The sequence below is a fragment of the Nylanderia fulva genome, unplaced genomic scaffold, assembly GCF_048542155.1.
Source record: "Nylanderia fulva isolate GAGA-0341 unplaced genomic scaffold, ASM4854215v1 Scaffold2, whole genome shotgun sequence".
Taxonomy (NCBI): Eukaryota; Metazoa; Arthropoda; class Insecta; order Hymenoptera; family Formicidae; genus Nylanderia; species Nylanderia fulva.
Window position 1 is genome coordinate 8,463,241 of NW_028190263.1, and position 20,698 is coordinate 8,483,938.

General features: G+C 32.2%; 2 protein-coding genes across 2 annotated transcripts; one reads left to right on the forward strand and one right to left on the reverse strand.

The window, feature by feature from the left end:
- The first annotated feature begins 2,753 nt into the window (after positions 1 to 2,753).
- On the forward strand, positions 2,754 to 10,748 carry Cyp4g15 (Cytochrome P450 4g15). Its single transcript, XM_029310487.2, has 8 exons — positions 2,754 to 2,836; positions 3,332 to 3,565; positions 5,272 to 5,469; positions 8,358 to 8,610; positions 9,088 to 9,325; positions 9,439 to 9,627; positions 9,706 to 9,943; positions 10,061 to 10,748. The coding sequence occupies exons 2-8, from the start codon at positions 3,337 to 3,339 to the stop codon at positions 10,426 to 10,428; spliced, it is 1,713 nt and encodes a 570-aa protein (XP_029166320.2). The 5' UTR covers positions 2,754 to 2,836; positions 3,332 to 3,336; the 3' UTR covers positions 10,429 to 10,748.
- A 2,619-nt stretch (positions 10,749 to 13,367) lies between these two features.
- On the reverse strand, positions 13,368 to 20,680 carry LOC114937088 (uncharacterized). Its single transcript, XM_029310484.2, has 4 exons — positions 20,297 to 20,680; positions 19,053 to 19,301; positions 18,778 to 18,927; positions 13,368 to 18,662 (listed from the first exon to the last, which is right to left on the reverse strand). The coding sequence occupies exons 1-4, from the start codon at positions 20,408 to 20,410 to the stop codon at positions 16,005 to 16,007; spliced, it is 3,171 nt and encodes a 1,056-aa protein (XP_029166317.2). The 5' UTR covers positions 20,411 to 20,680; the 3' UTR covers positions 13,368 to 16,004.
- Between the last annotated feature and the right edge of the window lie 18 nt (positions 20,681 to 20,698).

Genomic DNA, 20,698 nt, shown 5'->3' on the forward strand with positions numbered 1-20,698 from the left:
TGCGTATTAGCGATTATGTGACAGAGCAGTGGAATCAAACGTAACTAATATGTCATGGCAAATTTTTATTTTGAGAAATAAATAAATATTGCGGTATTTATAATATAAATTTTCCAATAATAAATCAACTCATCACAGAAAAAAAGGAATCCTTGATTCAAGTATATTTTTATTCTTGAACGCTATTTGATTGATTTAAGCATAAAGTGCTATTTGTAATCACAAATTTTCATTTGCCTTAATAATAAATAAGTTTGCAAATTAAAATAGATACGATAATTTTGTTTTGCACTTAATTAAAAAAATAAACCAAACAACATTAGGCAAAAACCCATTATTATCATTATTATTATATTACATTTATATTCTTTAATACAATACAAATTGCCAAAATTGAAGAAACAAAGGTAATATAATAACTTTGCGTTCCAATCCAAGACGTTGATTCTCATTAATTCATCTGTTTTGCATGATGCATATTGCAGAGTCATTACCACTATTATTAATAAAATTATTAAATATTCAACATACACATCAAACATTATAAAGTTTTAAACAACATTTTGAATAAAAATTAATATTATGAACTACAAAGTTCAGCTATAAGCAATTAGTAAAAATGAAAGAAGGATTAAAATTATAATCTGATGTTAATCAAAACAATTGCAATTTTTAAGGCATAATTCTTTTTCGCTTCTAAAAATACATGTAATTGTCGCTTTTCCGCGATATTGATTGACTATATCGATTTTTGACAGTTGTTCAAAAATAAAATTATTAATTTTTTATTACCAAATTGTCAATTTTTTCTTCTTTCAATTTGCATTTTCGGTGTTACGATGATTAAATATGATATCAGTTATATAGCAATATAATTATATAGTTATATTGTAACAATCTAACTATGAGATCAATGCTTCTAAATTTTTTGTGAATGTATAATTAATTAATATTCTTCATAATTGCTGTAATTTTACACACACACACATTGAAGTTTATACGTTTCATTTTTAATAATAGATGTATAATTTTTCTCACAGAAATACATTCACATATTTTGTTTTAATTCATTCTGTTTAAAGAAAAAAACACAAGTTCGATGTTAAGCATCTGTATATAAAAAAGCTATTAAAAATCATGCTTGATGAAAGCATAAAAGCTTGATGAAAGTTGAAAAAAATAAATTTTTATTTAAGCTAGTCTTCATAAAAGTCGAACATTTTAACCTACTTTAAATCGAACATCTTTATTAATATTTATGTACAAGCCTTATCTTAATGGTAGGAAGAATATGAGAAAACTTATACAATAATTAAAATATAAGTAGTCATTTCGTAATTATATATAATTATAAGTAACAAAAAGTGCGCACAATTTTAGCAAAACATAAAGTTAAAACCGTCAATGGTAGAGTTGAAAAAAGTCTCCTCTAGAATTGCATCTCCATTTTTTTTCTTAAAAAATTATTCAACCAAACGCCACTTACAAAAAAAATTTAATGTTCTTTTTTATCTCTATCTCTCTCTCTTTCTCTCATTTATACTTATTTATATAAAGAAAAATCAGATTAATATGACATGGAAGAAAGAGGAATTAAGTGTCCTTCCTTTCTTTTTATAAGCTATATATGTTGTAATCTAGGTCAAACTAAGAGACACATATTTTTTATATGTATTTTTATGCCTATTTTGCCATTCATAGGGTGAAACATCCCGTTGAAAAAAATCAATTTTTATATTTCTGATACCATCGAAACGGTAAAAGATATGAAAAAATGTTTCAATTAAAAGTTTATAATTTCTAATGTACTTTATAGCAATGCAATTAGATTTTTTGAAAATGTCATATTTTTCAAAATGTCCTTTCTCTCCCTCCGTGATTTTTGAAAATTTTGAAATTTGTTTAACAAAATTAAAGCATATTTAATTCCAAATTCAATCTTCTATGTATTGTACTTCAGAAATGTATTTTTCGGAAATAAACTAGAAATATACCTCTATATGCATTTATCCATATCCTCGTGCTTACTGATATCTTATCAAAGAGCTCTTTCTTTAATAATTCGTCAAAAGAAATTTTTCCTTGGTCGATATTAACTCTATTTTTAATGAAAAACATGTCATTTTTTTCTATGAAATTACGAAGAAAAAACTTTTTTACGAGCAATTATAAGACAGATACAGAATGTACTTTACAATAATATACGTACGTGTTATATAGCACGCAATTGCAAATAAACATACGATTCAATAAATGCCACTATAGATTTTGCGGTTGCATAAATACATTTGTTTATTTATTATATTGTATCGTTGTATCTATTAACCTACTAATATTTTATACATATATGTATATTTTGTTTTTAAAATACTATTAAATTAAATGCAGAATTTCACATTTAAAATTAATGCGGAACAATAACGTAAATGAGATCATTTTTGTGGCCAAGTGAATTAAATTTTCTTGTTTTTATTTTTGTTTTACGTAAGTTCATGATCAAAGTTTAAACTTATACCTTGAAGTTTAAACTTGAAGTAACAAATTGTTAATTGAGTAAAGAATATTAGATAAGAATATATTATGTATGTAGGCACAAAGAGCATTAGGTAACTGTCCCGCTGTTGATTAAATAAAAATACAAGGAAAGCAAGAAATTGACTTATTGGCATCGGTAGTAAAAAAAAGAAAGAGAGCTGTTAATTAACATCGCAATATTCAACGTCGATAGTGGAGGTGGTCGCGAAAGCGCTTATAAAGAACTGCGGAAAGGCAAGCTGATCAGTTCAGTGCTAGTTCATTGAAAAGACTCAATCGTGCATTGGTGAAAATATAATAGGTGGGTGATTCGATCGAGAAAACTCTCCCCGGCTCTTGAATTTCTTCGTAATTTATTTGGACAATTGGATTAAGAAAACATCTATAAGATTTCCCTCGTTTTTCTTTTCGTGCCTGTGATGATACAGTGAAATGATATATTGTATTCATCAGTGTTCATTTTAACACGATTAGCTAATAAACTGAGGGTCGCGGGAAATATAAGGGATTGTAATAAACCTTTGAAAAATTTCCCCAAGAAATTTGTGCAAATTTTATAAAGCTCTAGAGAAAAGAAAGTAATTAATTTAATCTGTTTCCAAATTACCCTAAGAATCTTTATAAAATAATATATCAATGTGTCAAATGTATATGTTTATTATGTATAAAAGATAATATCAGAAATTATATTTAGCAATATTGTAAAAAAGAATTCGTTGAATTTTTACTTCTTTGAACAATTTTTTTCACAAATTAAATTCAAGAAACTACACACTTTAACCTGTATTTCTTTTAGAAATCATGTCGACAGCCGAACCAGAAATGATAACTGCGACGGCTGCCGCAGCTGCAGCCGCTGGATTCTCAGCAACTACTGTTTTCCTCTCACTCTTGATTCCTGCCCCGATTCTGTATTACATTTACTTCAGAATTTCACACCGTCATATGATTGAATTGGCGGAAAAGCTACCGGGTCCCGATGGCTTACCCTTAATTGGAAACGCGCTAATGTTCACAGGAAGTGCCGACTGTAAGTTTTACAAAGAAAAATATTTAATAATACAGCAAATGTATGTAACAAATATAATTGATATCTGAATTCAATCAGTTCATGCAATCTTGAGCGGCATCAAGTCGAACTTTCAGCCAAATCTCGAATCGATAGTCTTCGCTAAGTTCCTCGCGTTTGCGTGTTTAAATTATAAAAAATAATAAGTAACATTATAATAAAATAATAATGAAATAATATAATGAAATCTGTTGAAGTGAAGCATTTTACAAACGAGATTGTATATCTTTAAATGCTTACAAATTATTACAAAAATATGCAGAAATAATATAGATTAATAATATATAGATACATCTTTATATATGTAAAAAAATTTATCTTTTGATCATAATTTTTGCAGTAGGAGAAAATGTATTCTTACATAAATAAAATTATTGCTTTAAATAACGCGAAAGATAATAGATAATATAAATAAAAATATAAACTGAAATGTGTAAAATATAATTATTTATTTATCAATATTTATATAATATATAATTATATACTTTGAAAGGAACATTAGTCGCGTAGATATGATAAAGATAAAAATTATAATAAGGGGCAAATATTAGATTTTCATAACTTACGTCATTTTTTTAACTGAATATTATATATGTATGAATTGATATGGCATATAAATATTTATAATATTCAGCTTTTTTCCCCTTTTTTTTACAATATTCAACTTACGTCATTTTTTAACTGAATATTACATATATATGAATTGATATGGCATATAAATATTTACAATATTCAGCACTCTTTTATCACTCTATTTTTTCTTACTTAAGTCATGTAAAAGCTAATTTATCACAATAATATATTTTTCGGGATCAATTTTTGGTGCGGTATATAAGGGAGTTAGCAATCTAACATTAGATGTCTGTGATTATATATTAGAAATTATAAACGCGTGTATGTATTGTCTAATAGCTACCATCGTTAACAATTTGACATTTCATCGAAATAAAATAGTACATAAAATTTATACGTAAAAATTAAATGGCACACGCGAAGTCTTGTTTAGTATAAATTTAATTGCCAGATATATCGTACTTTTGTACTGCAATCCGCTTTTAAAAATAATTATCTCTTATGTTTTTACTTAAATATTTCATATGTCAATTTATGTTTCGTTTACTTTTATTATTATCTTTATTTAAATATAATGCATTCCAAAGAATAAAAAATTGCGGCGCAAGAAAAATGAATACAAACGTCACTTTTTTTATTTACCGTTGCCATCCGATTTAATGTAACAATTTAAATATTTAGTAATTGTAATTTTCTTTTGAATATAATTTTATTTTTGAACAATTCTCGTGATGACAGTCGAGACGGCCAATCTTTATGCAAATGTGGGAACAAGCAATTGCCTATTTATATATTAATTTTATATTAATTTCGTACTGAGATATGTTATCTCTCAGCAAAGATGTAGTCGCGATTGGCGCGAAACTTGGTCGACTCTTATTTAATTTCGAGACGTCATCCTACCTAGCAATTTCAACATTCGCTAGAAACTAGACCAATAATTTGACCGATTATGCCATATCCGTTACGGCGCTTATCATCATCTGTATTAGATAAGGGGGCGACTTTGTAACGAATAAGTAACTTTCGCGCTCGCAACGCACGTGTTTACATAAGTTCCGATCGACCGATCACACACCCTGTTTCTGTTGCAGCCGTCTTTCGTACGATATACAGGAAATCCTTCGAATACGATCAGGTGATCAGATTGTGGCTCGGCCCGAAGCTGATGGTCTTTCTGATGGACCCTCGCGACGTCGAAATCATCTTGTCCAGCCAGGTCTACATCGACAAATCTGCTGAATATCGATACTTCGAGCCCTGGCTCGGAAACGGCCTCCTTATCTCCACCGGTGCGTACTTAGCGATACTACGCACAATTTAGAAAATTACTCTTATAATTATCGGAAAATACTCTATAATTGAGCGGAAAATTCTGATAACGAGTGGATAATTTTTATTTTTTTGAGTATGCAACGTATGCACATGGTTATCCATTGCACAACTGCAATTAATGTAGAGTAAATCCAAAATATCCTTATCTCCACCGGTGCGTACTTAGCGATACTACGCACAATTTAGAAAATTACTCTTATAATTATCGGAAAATACTCTATAATTGAGCGGAAAATTCTGATAACGAGTGGATAATTTTTATTTTTTTGAGTATGCAACGTATGCACATGGTTATCCATTGCACGACTGCAATTAATGTAGAGTAAATCCAAAATATCATTATGAGTACATAAATATGCTCAAATTTATATCTGAGCTCACATTTTTCATTATATGCAGACTATAACACATTTCAATCAATATCAGAACGTGATGAAATCTGATCAGGCATTTCTATCTGGGCAGTACATTCCGTTCCTCCCTGAAGGTTATTATTATACTTTCTTTTATTATGAGGGCGTTACATAACTTGCCGAAAAAAACATGTTTTTATTACATCGAAAATATGTCAATTATTACCTCCAACGCGGAAATGCAGCAATCTTTAGACTTTGTTGCATTACGAATTATAGTCGGGAATGTTTTTATTTTAATCGAATTAGATTACACAAATGTCTGTTATTTCTTGGTTCTTTTTCTATCTAAAGGGTTGGTCTTATTATTGATGATTAAATACATTACATACAGTATTCAAATTTTTAATCAAATAATTGGCCTCGTAACGCGATCGTAGGACGCGATAATTAATTACGGTTGTCGAATAACATATGTTACTTTTCCTTTCGATCAGGTCATGTAGAAAAAAAAATATGGCGAATGGTAAACGAGTCTAATTCGAACGCAATCTGTCCTCCACCATTTCTCCGTTTAATTTATGTCACATTTCAGAATTATATTTGGTTATATATCGTTTATTCGAAAAATTTCATAAGAATTTCAAAAATCTAAAATTGTTCATCCTCGTTAATTCGACCCCGGTTAATTCGTTTTTCATCATCTACAATATTCGTTCTCCGGAGAGATCTGCTCCGTTCCGGAGAGAAATGCGAGACTCCGACAGGGTGAAAACTAGACAAAAGGAACGAGATGCAGCGACGATCGTCGACCTACGTATTAGCGCGTCGACTTTTATCGCAACTTTCTCGCGGTTGTACCGGGATGTCCTTTTTCTCGTTGACGAAACTCTCTCAATCTTGGCGGACATATACGTAACTTACAACGCGTACGTAACGTCCGACGCGTGTTAACGTCTCTCCTCGGTTAAGCACTCGCGTGCTTCGTCGTCGGTGCCGTTTTGTCGTCGTTTGACAGCCAAAGGCGCCGGTGGACCCGTTCCACCCCAAACGCTCCACTTTTTTTCTCCCGGATCAGCTACGCCGCGTTGCATAACGATTGCTTAATGCACGCCATTTTAGTAATGCATGTCATTTTAGTAATTACTTTCAGCGGTATGTGGACAGTCGAGTTTCACAATTCGGCGAAATAAGAGAGAGAGAGAGAGAAATGACGTTATATATAATATATATATAGTAAACAGTTAGTATCCTGACATAAATTTCTCGCTCTTTTTCAAACATACCTATTGCGTAATATATTTAATTTAAACTGACAGCGGCAGAATAAAAAGAACGACGAGACTCTTATTATTTTACTGTTGAAGAAGTTGAAAGATAGAGCACGCTCTTTCTTTTTTATAAAATAAACTTTGTCGACGATTGAAAACTTTTAAATATAATGCGCGAAATAATTGTTTTGATAATATAGTTTTAGATTTAAAAATTTACACGAAATTTAGCAAATTGTAAATCCAATATTGACAGATTCGTTTTCTTCGCTTAATAATAAACGTCAACGTAATAGTATAATACAAACACGACGTGACAGTGACGTGATAATGCAAAAAGTGAAATTGCGATATAATATATTACAGAGGTAAACACGATCGTTAACTTGTTCCATAAAACCGGTCTTTATAAAATTGAAAGAATTTATATAACCTGATAAAGTGTAATTATAATTTAAAAGACTATATACACATTAAAAACTGGAGTAAAAATTCCAGGACTCTCTATAGAGTTCTTTCTTCACTGAAATTTCCAAGAAGTGGAAGAGGAGTTCTTACACGAGCGCGACATTGAACAAATCTTCAAAGATCTATTCGAGAAAAGAACACACGACGCCTATGCTTTCATGCGTTTGCATACATGTATTCGCGATGCAGCTGCATTAAAGATCCTCTCGCTCTCTCTCTCTCTCTCTCGAGAAGCGGAGAAAAGCGCGGAGAAAGGGAGAGTGAGCGAAATGCAATCAGTCCGCGGTGATTCGCGCAAGAGGTAGAACAGGAAGGAAATTTGTACCTGCGCGCGATGCTTTCTCCATCTAACTCCGTTCTCCATGCGCGCATCTCGCTCTAGCCAGGGATCTCTTGCAACATATGCATTGCCGCACGATTCCTGTCGCCCTCCTTACGTATGCGCGCATATTGCGATATATTATCTAGCTCTCCCTCTGTCTCCTTCGCCTTCCTACTTCCTACTTCCGCGTGTTCGCTAGAAAGTGTTCTACGTCAAATCGACGAACGTGTCGCGACTGTGAAAAAATAGAAATGAATTCGATTAATCGCACGACAGGAATAATAATGATTTTTTTTTTACCATTCTCTTCTATACTTTTTATTTATATTTATTGAACGACGTAGTAAAATTCCTTTGACTTTCGACAGACGGCGAGAGTCGTTTGTATCATTTTTTATTGCAAATATATGGATCGAAATTCTTATCTACAGGTCCAAAATGGCGTGCTCATCGCAAACTGATCGCGCCGACATTCCACTTGAACGTGCTGAAGACCTTCATCGACCTTTTCAATGCCAATTCGCGCGCCGTCGTGGAAAAATTACGTAAGGAGGGCAACAATGAATTCGATATCCACGACTACATGTCCGAGTGCACCGTCGAGATTCTTCTCGAGACCGCTATGGGAGTCTCCAAGTCCACGCAAGATCAAAGTGGTTTCGAATACGCTATGGCTGTTATGAAGCAAGTATCTAAAAAAAAATCTAACGATCGAAAAAAGCGAAAAAAAGACATTGAAAATTGTTTATACATATTCAATATATTGCAGCACACTGCAAGATGCATATTTTAAATTATATAGTTTTTTTTCAGAGTGTTTTCTCTTTTTTCTTAATAGAAGAATTTTAAGTTTATGAAAGCTTGTACATCGCCTGAATAAAATGTTAAGTTTATAATTACATATGCCATACATTATCATACATATTGTAAATTTCTATGCAACATGTCTCGAGTATTTTTTCAAATCACCAAAAAAATTGTATTCTTATTATTAAACGGCGCCAAGAATTCCTCTTAATTTAAGCATTTTCTCTACTGAAAATAAGAATAATCATCTTAAATCAAGAATAATCATCTTAAATTAAGAGAATCCTCTTGGCGCCGTTTTTCGGTATATTAAAGCAAAAACTGAAAAATTAATATCGTCTTATTATCTTTTAGAATGTCTTACATTCTGCATTTGCGTCACATGAAAGTCTGGCTCAGACCCGACTGGCTATTCAATCTCACGAAATACGGAAAGGATCAAATTCATTTATTGGAAATTATTCATGGACTGACAAAGAAGGTCATCGCGCGTAAGAAGCAAGAATACAAAAGTGGCAAGCGCAACATCATCGATGTCTCTGCACAAAACGGCACTGCAAATGGCACCGCAAATGGCACCGCAAAAACCAAGGTAATTGATTACTTACTTTTAATTAAGGTAATTTAAGGTAAATTAATAATTTCCTGATAATTTTGTAGCACAAAAGCGACATTGAACGATGAAACTCGTCATTTATTTTTTAGGACGCTACTGTGGAAGGACTTTCTTTCGGACAGTCGGCCGGTTTAAAGGACGATCTTGATACAGAGGAAAATGACATCGGCGAGAAGAAGAGACAAGCTTTCCTCGATCTGCTGATGGAAGCCGGTCAGAATGGTTCAGTTCTCACGGATACCGAGGTCAAGGAACAAGTCGACACTATTATGTTTGAAGTAAGTATCACAGAATTGGTGCGATATCTGGATGTCAGGAGGACGGAAATCCATTAATCGGGTCATCCTTTTTCTCAGGGACACGACACGACCGCGGCTGCATCCAGCTTCTTTTTGTCAGTGATGGGTTGCCACCCAGATATTCAAGAAAAAGTGATCCAGGAACTTGACGAAATCTTCGGCGATAGCGACAGACCAGTCACGTTCCAGGACACGACGGAAATGAAATATCTGGAAAGATGCCTCATGGAGACTCTTCGCATGTATCCACCTGTGCCACTCATCGCCCGCACAATCAAAACCGATTTGAAACTTGGTCAGTTTGAAAAATTGTTGATTACACAATAGCTTCGAAATCAAACTCTAAAATAATTCATTTAAAAAATTAATCGTAAGGTTCGACAATGTGTTCATACTTTGAAACGATTTTCAGCGTCGGGAGACTACACAGTCCCAGCCGGATGCACAGTCGTGGTGACGACCTTCAAGATGCATCGACAGCCGCACCTCTATCCGAACCCGGAAGTTTTCAATCCCGACAACTTCCTGCCCGAAAAGACCGCCAATCGGCATTACTACGCGTTTGTGCCGTTCTCAGCCGGGCCGCGTTCTTGCGTGGGTCGCAAATACGCTATGCTGAAGCTGAAGATCATCTTGGCCACGGTCATGAGGAACTTCCGCGTCAAGTCGGACATTAAAGAATCCGACTTCCGACTCCAGGCCGATATCATCCTCAAGCGAGCCGAGGGCTTCAAAATCAGATTGGAACCGAGAAAATCGGCGACGGTCGCCACCGCTTAAACAGCAGTCCTCAAGTTCCGCTTGCGTAGGGTAACAGGGTGGTAGAGAGTAGTGTATAATTGAGAAGAAGCGGACTTTGCGATTTTTATTTTTATTTTTTTTTTGTTTTGTTTTTTTATAGAACTTCAATCCGAGCGAAGGGAGTTTCAAAAGAGAATGCATCTCGCATGCATAGATTGTGCGCGCAGATCGCATATGCATGTTTGCGACGCACATGCATATAGTGTATATTACTGAGGTCGTTAATTCGTTGTATGACATTTAATGCTTTTGAGTTGATATTTATCTCTTGCAATAAAATGCGATATACGCGCTGCGAATTCTGAAATCCGACATTTTTCCCACTTTTCCTTCATTACATTTGCCGATTTTACGTTATAAAATTATAACGAAACGGCGAGACCGTAGACATGCAAAAATTAAATTTAAAGATCGCCCGCACGAAGGCGATCCGAGGGAAGAATTTCAGGGTAGGAAAATTATCAGAAGTTGATTTCAAGATCAAAGGAAGTGAGCGAGATTCGAGCGAAACGATTAAAACTCTTGCTGGAGTTCGACAGGAGAAAATGAAAAAGGTTAAAAGCGAATTGAAGGAAATGCTCCCGATATTAAAACCTTCAGAAGTGAAGAGGTTTATTACTTCTCACCAATATTTATACTCCTGCGCTTTATTCCTATTTATTTTCAAGATATAAAATATTTTATCAAAATTATTTTTTATTGATTAACGTTGACACATCGCCGAATAGATTTTATTTACCACTTCACGAAGCTGTTATTCACGAACTCGAGGAAAATGGTTACGAGGAGTCGATCAGCTATTTGAAGGAATTGTTTGAGCTCGATGAAGAAACGCGAAAAGAGGCTGGTCCTGGTACATTGACGTGGAAGAAACCACGTTTAAAGGATAATAAAGACGCGATGATATGTCTCAAAGAAGGCTTGATCGCTTCCGAACGAGCCAAAAACACTGGTGCGTGAACAATTTTTTAAATATATTTGTAACGTCATAATATTTCTCCACGTAAAATAGAGAGGTATTCTATTAAAAAAATTATAATCAAACCTATATAATAAAAAATACCTAAATAATTTTGTAAAAATGAAATAAGGTATGGAACGTTATGATTAAAGTCAAATATTTCGTAAATGTAGGAGATCCGGCTTCAATGATCATGGCACTTTTGATTATGGCATTATTCTTTCAAGCGATGACATGGGAATGGTGGTGGGTGGCGGAACGACTTTATCGTAGCGCTTTAACGAATGCGAAATTAATCGAAAAGGATGAACAAGGAACCGTAACATTGATGCACTACCTATACGGTCGATTTTTATTCGAACAAAGTTAGTAACCGACATGATACAGAATTATATATTAGCAAAAGAAAGAAATGCTCCGAGCCTGAACCAAAACTTTCTATACTTTTATTCCTTGATATTGATAATATATTATATATATAATTATAATGTTATGGTATTATTATTCATATAAAAATATTTATTAATGAAATATTTACTACGTATCATTATTATATATGTATACATGCAAATTAATAATGAACATAATTAGATATTAATATGTTACATTACATCGTAATTACACAGTACAAAATACGACGGAATCATTATATCATCTAAAAATCGCTCGTGAAGTGTCTCAAGAAAAACATTGGAATGCGTCGAAAATAATCGGTCGAAAGGAGGAAACTATTTTTCGAGAATGCAACGTGCTTTTGTACAAAGCGCTGCTAATGCACGCGCAACAAATTGATCCCAATCAGCCAGATATTATCGTAAAAGTGTTGACAGAAGCTCTAGCACGAGCGACGGATTGTAAGTTATTTTTTATTTTTTAAAAATGCAATTAATACTGTAGTCGATATTTTTCTTCAGAAATTTTTCATCACGTTCTTCCGAATATTATATATTAATTTCAATTGAAAAGTGTCTATGCACGTCAGTTTATCTCAATAAAATTTATAATAAGCTCTAGAAATTCTCATAAAGTTCTCCTAAGTGAATTATTAATGAAGTTGTTGATATATAAATGGAACATCAAGATCATGATTTCCATAGAAATGTCATTGGAAGATATTTATAACATATTGTTGCAGATCCCCTTTTTTGGAATTTTACCAGAATTCTAAAAATAAAAAGATTTAATAACATTCAGAAACTCTGAGAAATTTCTCGATTTAAATAATTTCTACCTTCGAAAATTAAAATTCAATGTTAAAAAGTTTTCAAAATTCGTTCATTTATTCTGTAAAATAAAAAAAATACTTTTGACGTCTTTATATAGCTGGACACTACGAATATATAGCAAATGTTCTGTACGAACTTGGTAAAAATCAATTACGATCTGGCGATGTAAAACGCGCTTTCCAAAATTTCTCCAAGTTTTTAGCGATGACCAGAAGACTTCCGGATCCTGAAGGAATCTGTAACGCGCATATGGCGCTGGCACTTGCATATAAGTTATGTTTAACTCAAGTTTCTCTTTTAAGAAATATATACGATAAAATAATGAACATCAAACACTACACGCATAAAAAAAAATAAATGTCAATTTCGAATTTTATTCGACTCGTATTTTACCTCTCAAGTGATCCGACTTTGGCGCTCTTTCTTTCTCTTTCTCGCATGTAGATAATTTTGTAAATAATTTTTATTTACAGGAATTGAACGATGACTTAAACACGGAAAAGCATTTACATCTGTCCAGGAAAAATGCAACCGAGTTTAAATTGATGAAAAAACTCGCGGAGGCACATTGCTGCACTGGCGAACATTTTCTAAGTAAGGTGCGAATACATTGTCGAATTAATTATCTCGTAAAAAAACAAATCACAGAATTATATTCTGACAATGAGAGAAAATATAGGAATAGACAAAAATTCTTTTTACATCTCTTTCGTGAGCAAAATCATTGATAATTCCAATTTAATATTTTTTTAATTAGTTAAATTAAAAATACATTTATGTACATTCTAGAGAAGGCCAGATATTGCGACTTCTCATTTGGAAAAATCCTTTAATTTGTATAATGAACTCGGTTTGCACGATAACGCTAATAAAGCGCGAATCATCGCCGGAGTTTCAAAAGGTAATATATATTTCTTCAAAATGGGAAATAAAAAGTGAATGAAGAAAATTTGTATTCATTGTATATATATGTTCTTAAAAATTATTTTGTTCTTATTTAACAGGACAAAAAATTTTCGATCAATATATCGATCTGATACTTCAATGCGGAACAGGTGACCCGAAAGCTATAACAACGTTATGTGAATGGAAAAATCGTAGAAGCGTTTTTTGGACTGACAATGAGACAACGCTACACACTAGTAAGGCAATAAATAAAAAATTAATCGTTAATTAGAAAATTGTGTAAAAGAATTCGTCTCTCAGTTTTAATCTTTAACTGCAATGATATTTTATAACTAACTCACGGTGCAATTTTAAAATGTAAATTAATCGCATCCGATTTAAATTATAAATCATATAATAGAGGTACAACGATAATATTTCAGAAGATTCTTCATTATTATCCAATCTTACAAATACCGTGCTTGTCGAGAGAAATACAACAGATTCGATTTGATATCTAATAATTGTGAAAAAAGATTACATATTTATAATAAAAATATATAATTTTTTAAAATAAGTTTTCGTTATAATAAACGATATCACAAGTACACTATAGAGAGTAAAATCTAATTTATGTAGTATATTGACGTTTTTCTTACGAGTGCTATGTAATGTATATATCAATGATTGACAACTCGATAATTACAAATTTACTTTTAATGTTATAGTATTAAATGCGAAGATTGATACTTTTGATACAGATAAATAATACGTATTCTGGTTTACATGCTAGTATAGTTATATGCGTATATGTTTACATCGCAATTTAATGGAAATTAAATGCCTATATATTATCAAAAAATAATAAATCAAAGAACATTTTAAGATTATCTAGAGAACAATTTTTTGGAATAGTTGCTTTCCATTTACATCAAAGTTCAGATAAATCTCACTTCTGTCTTTCTTCAACATCCATATTAAAGAAAGACAAAAGTGAGATTTATTTGAGCTTTGATGTAAATGGAAAGCAACAAATATGTACTATATCTTAGGATATATTATGCATAAATAATTCATAATCAATATAAAATAAATTAAGAATTAGAATGTGTATATAAATAAAATTTTACGTATTTTACGTAGAAATTTTCATTTTTATAATGCAACTGTTTTCATTCTTATTATAATTTCATTATAATTCAATATTATAATCTTTATTATAATTTATATATATATATAATTCCTTTATACGCGCGGGCACGCAAAACTTTCTGGAGCAATTTTACATATACTGTTTTCACAGTAAGATTATGTATTATGAAGTTTCGACTACGAAACAATACAGAGATAAGCGCAATACATATTACTCAACATAGAAAATTTAATACTTTTATATTGAAAAAATAAAGGCAAACTAATTATGATGTTAACACAATGATGTTACTGCATGTTAAAATTTATAATAGAGTATTATTTAAAAAACTATTATTTAAAATATTACATTATATTGATTAGTTATCATATTATTAATTTACCGCTAAATTTGAAGGAAACATATATTTATTATATACACAATTATTATCAATTAGTGTGTTATTATGTGAGTGGGTAGATATGCACATATAACATTTGTTTCTATTAAAATGTTTTTACAATTTTGTAAATAAAAATTTTGAAAAATTTAATTTATAATATCACTATTTCGTTATAATGAGAATCGTTATAATTACCTCCTTACATTAAAATCTTGTGTAAATAAAAACATAATAATGTAGCATATAAATGAAATGTATTACATAAATTTCTAACAAAATGTGCAAGCATTTTTACAGAATCAGTAAAATGTGTACCTATATATAATATCTTATAATAATAATTATCTTACATTATCATCTAATGATACAAATAAATGAGAAACTTTCCATGTTTTTAATATTTTTGATTTTTTATCTCTTAATTTTACAAATTATTTTTGCTTTTAATGTTGAAATTTTGTCACACTGGTAGCTTGTTTCACTCTATATGTTATATAGAGATGTTATGTAAAGAACAATATGCATGTTACGCATCACAATATATTTAATTAAATCTTTAATGCCAAACAAATTAATATTTATCTTAAATAATGAGATAATAAGATATTTAACATGTGATAATAAAAGCCTATCTTCAATTTTATTAACGTTTCTCCAATTGAATTACTAATATTTATAAAACATTATCTATTTATCTTATATAATGTAAGATAAAACAAAAGTAAGAATTATATCTTTTGAAAACTTGGGCATATTAGAGAAAAAGTTTGTAACATAGATCATCTGAAAGAATAGAAATATTCAGCGATTCCATTCTTTCTTTCAAATCAATGTAATTCTTTCCATCTGGAACAGTAATGCATTGCACACACAATCATTCATTTAAACATGTATAATAAAATGTACAATTATTATGCGTAAATAGATGACGATAACAGTATAACATAATTAGTTCAATGTGACATCGTTATCATCATCTATATCCATAATTGGGTCCAAAGATGGCATATCCGCGCTGTTGTGTATTTCGCGCGTTATGTTCTCCAAGCTTTCTATTTCAGTATCGCGTAAACTTTTCATAGCAATGTCCTCTCGTTTTTGAACTTCGGCGGCCGCCAGATCAAATACTTCATTCAATATCATGCTAGCTGCATCCATGGAACTATCATTCAAACTATGATTCAAGTTTTCCTGACCATCGCATTTATTATTCGTTGTATTAATATCCATCAATTCTTCGAGATTATTCTCCTCTAATTTCTTTTTCTCATTTGAATTGTCTACTGTAATTATTTCTTCCGTGACGTTCGTGCATTGTACTACCTCATTGCTATCTGCAGAAATGATTACATCATTGCTCTTGTCTTTATCATCTTCCTCAACACTTTTACCATTTAAAAAATCCGATTTAACGATATCTTTTGCACTATTAGGCTTGTCAACATTTACAATCACCTCAATTTCTATGTTCTCTTTATTAGCTGGACCTTGCGATTTTTCTGAGGCTTCAAGTTTATTTTCGTCTATGACTTTGTTCTCATCTACGACTACATCATCTAAATCTATTTGGTCTTTTAATGTTTCTGTTTCTTCTACGATGTTTAACACATTTTTTTTCTTTTCTTTGGATTCATTTATATTTTTCTTCCGAGATTTATTTACTGAATCGCACTGTTCCCCTTCTATGTCCTTTACTACTTCACTTTCATTATCTTCGCAACTATTTTTTAAATCATTTTTGCAACTTTTACTGCGAATCGTATCCTTGGTCATGTTGTTAATCGATGAAACCGATGATTTAGTTGTTTCGTTATCGTGCGCCGTTTCTTCGTGAAGATGATCTTCGTCGTTATTAGACTTTCCTTTTTCTTCAGTGGATACTTTTGTACCATCTTTTGCAGATACATTTTTATTTTCTTTTTCATCAAAATTGTTAAACAATGAATGACTACATTTGGATGTAGAGGAAGATGTTTCCTTCGCTACAATATCATTCTGTATATCCGTGTCTTTACTATTCAATGTGTCAATGTCTCTGTCCGTTGATGCCTTTCTATTTTTGTTATTTGTATTTTTTTCTTCTGTATCTTTTGTTTCTCCTGTATTCTGTTTTATTTCAACAGAAGTTACTGTTCCATTCGACACAGACGATTCTACACACTGTTCAGATTCCTCCATCATCTTTTCATCGCTTTGATATTTCGCAGATTCGTCTACACACAATTCATTCTCTGTGTCTAGTTTGTCAGTCACATTACAACTTTCACTATTTGTTTCTTTCTTTTCTGCATCTTCCTTTCTCGTTACACTTGACATTTCTTCGTCCGTATCTTCGATATTAATCTCGTCGGTTACATCATCGGTACATTTTTCAATTACAGTTTTTTTCGCTTCTTCGGATATTTTATCTTCTTCCGAATCAAGTTTCAATTCTTGTTTCTTAATATTTGAAATAGTTAATCTTTCCAATTTTAACGAAGCTTGAAGGAGATGCGTTAGTCTGTGTTCTGCGCTTTCCAGCTTGGTATCAAATTTCTTACCGCACATGTCACAAGTGTGGCATTTTTTCTTATCTTCCGGCGATGATACAGATTTCGGACTTTTAAGCCTTTCCGCCAATGATACCGTTTCGGTACTAGAGATAGAAGATGATCTTGTTCTTTTGCGAACGTTCTTTTCCTTGCTTGCACGCGCAGTTAAAGCTTTTCTCGTCATTCTTTTCGAATTTGTATCTTCCGGGGATGATTCATTGGTAGATTCTGAATGTACATTTGTAGATATTCCTTCAACAATAGTTTTCAATTTCTTTTTATCTGGCTTACTCGAGGAAGGTGACAGACTCTCTGTCTGACTTTTTGATTTTTCTTTTAAACTCGATGGAGAAGTATCAGAGTCAGAACTAATAGCGGCTGCTCTTTTACGTCGTTGTCGCGTCGAATAAGTGGTAGACTCCAGTTGCTCCATGTCAGACGATGCCTTTGCTTCAGTTGCATTTGCAGGTTTTTTGCTTAATTTTGTTACTTTCGTTCGTGTGCTCTCGACATCCTCGTTCTTCTCAGCGTTGATTTGTCGTTTCTTTCCTTGTTTTCTGTTATCGTTAACAGCATCCTCACTCTTAGGCGTGATATTTAAAGAACTTCCAGATAATCTGTCTTCTGAATTGTCATCAGATTTATTATCTTGATTTTTTTCTATCTTAGATTCTTTCTCACTTTTTTTGTCAAGCACATCCGTCAAAAAGACTGCACATAATTTTGTTTCGGTCAAATTGGGTTCTACCTCTCGTGATCGCAGTTTTAATTTGTCTTTACTTGGATCCATTGTTATCCAACAATTTCTGCATACTGTTAGACGCGAACGATGAAATCTATACATATCAGTACCATTCGGGACAATATTATGACACTTGTCACACTTCCGAACTTTTAATTTCACATTGTTTCGTGATTTAGTTTGTGCATTGCTTCGCTCCGTGCGATTTTTAGCACGCGTTTTATTACGTCCCATATTCTCACTACTTTCGCTATCGGAATTTATTAGATCATAGAATGTAATATCCGGAAATGTTGTAACAGTTGTTTTGCGATTTACAACATCTGTATATATCTGCAATTTAAAAAATGTAATTTTGTAATACAAATTTGTTTAAAAAAGATGTTTGATCAAAGTAAAAATAATATCAAGAAGCATACGTATATTATTCATAACAAGTCTTTATTACCTTTGGAAAATTTGAATAATCTATTTCGTTATTAACCAAGGCCTTCAGATTGATAATTACTTCCTGGTATACTCTTCTCAAATCATATAAAACATCCAAGTTATATCGACATGTCAGACATATCAGTTTAGAATTGTCATTCTTCTTAAGCTGTACGTAAAAAAACAATATATAAATTTGTCAATGTCTTAATTAGTTAACTTAATCTTAATATAGAATAATAGTACATATTATTTGTCATACAAAAGATAAAAAAAATAAGGATTTAAACTTACATCCTCGTTAAAGATCTTGCGGATTTTCTGTAAAGGATTAAAGATTCCGCGATTGTCCTTGGTAATATCAAATATGCGGTTATTTTCTATATGTTCAAAGCACAAACAGCAACATGGCATTGATGTTTCAGCTTCCGGTTTTGAGGCATCATGTGATTTCCTATACTTTTGCACAAATTTGGCGCACTGACCTAATTCATACGCACATTTATAGCATATCTTGTTCGACAATTTGATGTTTTCATTTACCTATGATAAAAGAACTGATTAGAATCGTTTCAACTCTTTCTCTCTCTCTCTCTTTCTTAATTTTCTAATCATTATTTTTAATTTAATAATTTTATCTTAATTAGATAGTAAAAAAATGGTATTATTTTATTGACAGATACATAGATAACTTTCATTAACAAGTAAAGCATAAACTTGACAGTAAACAAATATAATAACACACAATACTAATAATTAAGTACATGTATAAATATTTATATTTTAAATATAATTAGCAGATTTTAATAAAGATGTAAAAAGTGGAGTGTGTTATGATATAAGATCTTATTAAATACTTCATTTACCGTCTGCATAGACCTACCACAAAATGTCGGTAAAAGGAGATACAAGATGGATACAATTCGCGTTATTTTTTTTACAGAAAATATTACTCCTTCATCTGATCGAGTCGAAAGAGATAATACTTTTATTACTGTGATGGGAATTGTACGATCACACAAAAATTCATGTGTTTATTCCTTACGAGAAAGAGAAAAGTATTCCTCCATATTAAAATTCTTTATATCTAAGACGTAATAATTCTGCTCACACTCGAGTTCTACACTTCGGAGACAGATGACGCATATGATAGATCAACATATTCGACGTAACCATAATAACACGCGTGATTATTTATTTATATCTCAACAGTAAATATTATATAATATACCAAAAAAACCACAAAATTCACTTTCATCCGAAACGTCAAACACAGTACAAAATACGACGAATTATGTCCGACTAAGGTTTAAAGAGCATCTTGTTTTAACCTATAAACCGGTGCTATTCCTACCTAGACAAGATAGTGGAATTAGAGATACTCCAGATCGAACAGCATCTGCGGAAGCTATTTTACGTCTCTTGTCAAACATATTCGATGCTTTCTGATTTCATTAAACCTCTTTCATTGGGACAAACCGCGTGAACGCGAACACCCATCCGTTCCTCCAAATTATTTCTAAGAATATCGAGAGTACCTTGGCAGACAAACATATCTCCAGCTGATCGACGAATGTGTCGCGGTTGTCCGTGGAGATGTCCAGAAAGACACCTTCGTCGCTCGCGCATAACAAGCAAAATCGGCCAGACATGGTGACATCAAGTGATGCGATCACGACAGCATGACAGGTTCCTTCTGGGATTTCGATCGGCCAAATTCTCTTTACGCACGAGGAGAACTCGGAACTCCCCGAGATCTTTTCACTCGTTCAACAAAGTTCGTTTCAGATGTTCGACGAAGTGTATATCGGTGCACGCAACAACCGTAACGTCGCTTGTGCGTAGGAAAAATTGGCGGTAAGCGGTAAGCAATTCACAGCGAAAATGGCGGACCGACTCGATATGGCGGACCGACTCGATATGTCGGACAGCATCGATAT